The sequence below is a fragment of the Salvelinus alpinus genome, chromosome 8, assembly GCF_045679555.1.
Source record: "Salvelinus alpinus chromosome 8, SLU_Salpinus.1, whole genome shotgun sequence".
In the NCBI taxonomy this organism is placed as follows: domain Eukaryota; kingdom Metazoa; phylum Chordata; class Actinopteri; order Salmoniformes; family Salmonidae; genus Salvelinus; species Salvelinus alpinus.
Window position 1 is genome coordinate 70484557 of NC_092093.1, and position 5802 is coordinate 70490358.

General features: G+C 42.0%; 1 protein-coding gene across 2 annotated transcripts; it reads right to left on the minus strand.

The window, feature by feature from the left end:
* Nucleotides 1-396: 396 nt before the first annotated feature.
* LOC139583626 (butyrophilin subfamily 3 member A1-like) lies at nucleotides 397-5304 on the minus strand. 2 transcript variants are annotated; one of them, XM_071414908.1, is made up of 6 exons: nucleotides 4242-5304; nucleotides 4041-4166; nucleotides 3867-3918; nucleotides 3716-3742; nucleotides 3431-3457; nucleotides 397-3287 (listed from the first exon to the last, which is right to left on the minus strand). In XM_071414908.1, exons 1-6 carry the CDS (start codon nucleotides 4407-4409, stop codon nucleotides 2740-2742), a joined length of 948 nt encoding a protein of 315 aa, XP_071271009.1. In that variant the 5' UTR covers nucleotides 4410-5304; the 3' UTR covers nucleotides 397-2739. The 2 variants fall into 2 exon arrangements, with proteins under 2 accessions (XP_071271009.1, XP_071271008.1); XM_071414907.1 differs by having other exon boundaries at nucleotides 398-3287; nucleotides 4041-5302.
* Between the last annotated feature and the right edge of the window lie 498 nt (nucleotides 5305-5802).

A 5802-nucleotide genomic window follows, 5' to 3' on the forward strand; every position in this document is an offset into this window, starting at 1 on the left:
AGTCCTGCTGGACAGCCCTGATCCTTGCTACTGCAACCTCCTTCACCCTTACAGGGCATTCGAGGAAGTCAGAAATGTGATTCCTACCACAATTGCAGTGTTGTATACCCTCCAACTGTTCAACAACATATATTTTTCAGCCTACCAATACTTGGCACGTGTCCAAACGTCTTATAGGCCTACACGAACCACTCCTGGTCACTCTGACCGACTTCACCTTTCCTAAAGCATCCTTTACCATCTGCTTCTCCATCTTGTAGTGGAGTAGACGGAGAACAGCAAGACGATTGTTCCAATCAGCGCTGGTCCCATGTCACAAGTCATGGAAACAGAAAGCAACTGCATGCTGCTAGGCGGACTGGAGTGTCTGCAAGAGGTTCGGAGCAGATTAACATAAGGAATAGCTTCGCCACACTGGTGCTGATCTGCCTGCGCCTTCATCGCTGGGATTCGGTGTGCCTGCGACGGCTGTGCTGACTCCAACTACACTGACTCCAGCATCGGCTTCGTCATTGAGTTTGGCTCCTTTCTCTCTCACTGGATCTGACGAGGCACTGCCTGCTGTGGGAGGTCTGTACCTATTGCCTGGGAGCTGCGGGCGTATGCTATCCTGCTTCTCGTGTGCCCGTGAAAGGTTCAACGAATTGTGTGAGGGGTAGGAATGGGCGGATTTCTCCATTCCCTTCTCCGGCCGTTGTATTGAGCAGTTCAATGGTGAGAAATGTCTCAGTCCCTGGAGCAAAAACATTGTGCTATCCAGGAGCACAAGTTCAGGACATAAATAAGCTGCTCTCAAACATTTTAAACCTGCATCAGGGAATTGAGTCTATCATAGTTAATGTGGGATTCAATGACGTTATAAAGGGCAGGTCACACCAGCTGAAGATGGATTTTAAATAACTTATTTGGTCTCTGCTTGACACCAACAAAAAAAACATAATATCTGGCCCTGTGCCCTCCCTAAATCGTGGCACTGAATGTTTCAGCAGACTTTTAGCCCTCCATAACTGGCTACAAGACAATTGCAGCTCAGTGGGTGTAACATTTATTGAGAAAAAAAGCTTGTTTTATAAGGAGGATGGGATCCACCCAAATCATGTGGGTTCCTGGATCCTTTCACAGCATTATAAGACTTAACAATGATCCAGCCCAGCTCAATTAATCTCTACCATTGTGTCGCTGAGTTGTCATAATGCTTCAGCAAATGTACATTATTCCAGTGGCGTTAGAAGACACAATGTAAGTAACCTAATTATGTCCCTCTAACTGCCCTGAATGCCTCTGCTGATCCTACAGCTATTGTACGCAGTAATCATGTGCCTATGAACCAAAGTTATACTGTTAGCACTGAGGCGGTGTGCTCTAGTAGGAAGTCCACTGTGTGCAGCTCACCCTGCACGAACATAAGTAACATGAGCATGTCTACTTTGACTAAGCTTCCCAGTAAAGCAATGAAAACAATCAAGTATCCCAGAAAAGTGTTCAAAATATCCCACATTAACATATGTAGCTTAAGAAACAAGGCTTATGAAATCAATAATTTGCTAGAAAGGATGACATTCATATTCTGACAATCTCTGAAACTCACTTAGATAATACATGGTAGCAGTACATGGTCTAACATCTACAGAATAGACAGTAATGCCAAAGGTGGAAGTGTTGCCATTTACATTCAGAACTACATTCCTGTAAAGCTTAGAGAATATATCATGTTAAATACTGTAATATGGCCACAGGTTCATCTGCCTCACCTACAGCCCATTCTGGTGGGAAGCTGCTATGAACCACCAAGTGCTAACAATCAGTATCTGGATTACATGTGTGAAATGCTAATACATTGATAATGTATGTGATATCACCAAAGAGGTATATTTTCTGGGTGATTTGAAAATTGACTGGCTTTCATCAGGTTGCCCACTCAAGAAACAGCTCCAAAGTGTAACTAGAAACCTGTAACCTGGTTCAGGTTATCAGTCAACCTACCAGGGTAGTTACTAACAGCGCAGGAATTAAATCATCAACATGTATTGATCACATCTTTAATTCTGAAGAAATGTGCTTTAAAGCAGTATCCAAATCCATCGGATGTAGTGATCACAATATAGTAGCCATATCTAGGAAAACCAAAGTTCCAAAGTCTGGGTCTAATACAGTGTAGTGTATAAGAGGTCATACAATATTTTTTTTTAATGATTCCTATGTTGTTGTTGTAAATACGTTTTGCTGGTCTGTGGTGTGTAATGAGGAGCAACGAGATGCTGCACTTGACCCATTTATGAAATTGCTTGTTCCAATTACTAATAAGCATGCACCCATTAGGAAAATGACTGTAAAACTGTCAAATCCACGTAGATTGATGAAGAATTGAACAATTATATGGTTGAGAGGGATCAGGCAAAAGGAATGGTAAATAAGTCTGGCTGCACAACTGATTGGCAAACGTACAGCACATTGAGAAATCATGTGACTAAACTGAATAAAAATAAGAATAAACTATACTATGAAACAAAGATAAATTACATACAGAATGATAGTAAAAAGCTTTGGAGCACCTTAAATTACATTTTGGGCAAAAAGGCAAACTCAGCCCTTACTTTTTTTCAATCTTTACTAATGACCTACCATTGGCCTTGTGTGTCTATGTAAAGCCAGTGTGTCTATGTATGCGGATGACTCAACACTATACACTATATGGTTTTACCCATGGAGTTTCATCTAGTGGAGTACTAATGTGTGTCTCTAATGTGGCTGAAATCTCTTCGGTGTCACAATTTTGAGCTTTGTGTAGGCATCCAGACAGGAAAACACAGGAACCCCCCCCCCCCCCCCCCCTTTAAAGGTATCAGAGAAGGTGTAGATGTGAGACCTCTTCTCTACATCATAGAAATACAACTGTCCCTCTTCGTAATCCAGATAGATGCCCACCCGGTTAACACTTGGAAGCTTGATTAATTGGTCATTGCAGGCAAAGAGCTGCCGGGACCCACTCTGGGTCCAATAACCCCAGAGTGTCCAGTAGACCTTTGCTGGGGTTATCTCAAACCGATTCCTCCTGGAGGAAGTTACAGTGGTTAGTCCTAATCTCCAGCTCCCTGTGGGGGTTGCTTCCACCTCCCAGTAGTGATGCCCTGAGGTGAAGAATCTGTCACCAAGCACGCAGTGCCATGAGTTAAAACGACAGGGGTGGTCTATGACATTGGGCCTCTGGCTCCCTCTCGATACCTCAAGCTTGTCATCTGAGAAAGCCAGCAAAGGGTGGCTAGTGTTGGGGTCCAGGCGGATAGGGACTGTGGAGATTGACAGAGAGAACAAGGGAGGCGTTTTAAATTGAAGCCTTAAGATTGTTTCTATCATGTTCTTATTCATGAGGTTAAAGACTGAAGTAACCAATTGAATATATTTCCCTGCACTTTATATGTTTGAATGTTACCTGGAACACTGAGAATACATTGCCATGCTGAAAGAAAATAATGGAATAGATTAATAGATTTTACACAGGACTTAAATTGAGTGAATTTCCAAGAAGCAATGGAGGCTGCTGAGGAGAGGGCGGCTCATAATAATGGCTGGCACGGAGCAAATGGAATGGCATCAAACCATGTGTTGATTCCGCCCCAGCCATTACCACGAGCACGTCCTCCCCAATTAAGGTGCCACCAAACTCCTGTGCAAAGAAGGTACTGAAATAACTTATTTTGTGAGTAACTTTGCCCACCTGAATTGGGGATATATATGGAGTTTCCTAATTGGGAAGGAAAATAATAGTTTAGCACAACAATAAATAGGTGAAAACGTTTCAGTGAACATCAATCCTATTTATGAAAAATTCTAAGAGAAAAAGAGATGAAGGAATCATCAACATTTACCAGTCTTGCATGCCCTCTGTTTGGACGTTAACCACAGCACTGATATGTCCTCCTACGGAGACAGAATAAATATGATTTGTTGGACAGTAATATACACAGGAAGGAATACACACACTGGATTCCTCACTGCTGTTTCAATAGTCACCATGTTTGAAAAGTGTGGGCACTGCTCACCTCAGCGTCATGTGTTAGCAGAGACCAAGCCACAAACTCCAACAATGGCAGAGCACTGGCCAGCCTTGACTCCTTCCCACTAGGACGCAGGAGACTTTCAATGTCTTCATCTGACAGACAATTCACCTGCATTACAAAACAATGGGAGTACACACACATAAAAGATACAGTAGTACACACACAAATACATAATTGCCATACCTTTGAGACATTCTCTATTGCCCAGTCCAGGATCTTCTTCTCCAAACATCTATCTTCCCATGTGCCTCTCAAATCATCCAAACTTTCATCCTCTGTTTCCATGGCTCGCTTCTGGAACTGAGAGAATAAGGTTTGAACATCAGCCATGAACATCACAGAATTATACATACTGTATAAGTACGCCTTCAGGTAACTTAGGGGTTATTCGAGTGTCACTTATTAGATTTATTATAGATCTACAGTTAACTGCCAAAATAAAGGAAACACCAACATAAAGTGTCTTAATAGGGCGTTCGGCCACCATGAGTCGCCAGAACAGCATCAATGCACCACGGCATACAGTTGAAGTCGGAAGTTTACATACACCTTATCCAAATTCACAATTCCTGACATTTAATCCTAGTAAAAAATTCCCTGTATTTGGTCAGTTAGGATCACCACTTTATTTTATGAATGTGAAATGTCACAATATTAGTAGAGAGAATGATATATTTCAGCTTTTATTTCTTTCATCACATTCCCAGTGGGTCAGAAGTCTACAAACACTCAATTAGTATTTGGTAGCATTGCCTTTAAATTGTTTAACCTCTCTAGGCTAGGGGGCGGTATTTTCACGTCCGGATGAACAGCGTGCCCAAAGTAAACTGCCTGCTACTCAGGCCCAGAAGCTAGGATATGCATATCATTAGTAGATTCTGATAGAAAACACTATGAAGTTTCTAAAACTGTTTGAATGATGTCTGTGAGTATAACAGAACTTATTTGGCAGGCGAAACCCCGAGGACAAACCATCCAGGATTTTTTTTATTTTTGAGGTGACATTGTTTTCAATGAATTTTCTATATGGATCTAGATTTCTAAGGCACTTGCTTGCAGTTCCTATCACTTCCACTGGATGTCAACAGTCTTTAGAAATTGGTTGATGTTTTTCCTTTGTGTAATGAAGAAGTAGGGCTGTTCAGAACGAGGGTTGAGTCTAGTGTACTGTTGTACGGTGGGAGGGGGGTCAAAGGTTTTACTCCGCCCAAATTGCACACTGCAATCAGGTGTACTTAAAAGAACGTGCCATTTATGGGTTGCAACCGGCCCGGACTGCCGCTAGTGGTCGCTATTTACCTGTCTTTTGAAAAACAGCGACCACTAGCGGCTGTCTAGGAAAGGTTGCCAGTTTATGGTTGGTCTTTCTTCAGCCTTCCTTGGAGTCATATGCAGAGATTGGCAGTATTTCTGCTACATGTATTTGAAATACATATATTAATTATTTCTGAGTATATTGTTATTTGAATGACACTACACTCTAAAAATGAGCAGCTCAACAAGGGTTCTTTTAAGATCCTGAAAGTTCTTTGAACTTGGCACTGAAAATTGCCTCCAATAGGTTCTTCCAAGAACCACATAGCAGGTGGGGTTAATCCTTAGTTGGTGGGGGCTATTGGAGGAACCTAACTGCCCAACTGAAACATTTGGATTTGAAAGGACAGCAGGTGCAGGCACTTGTAAAGATCTCCTCAATTTAAGGCAAGGTTAGTCCCTTGTATGATCTGATTTAATATTGTTTTAT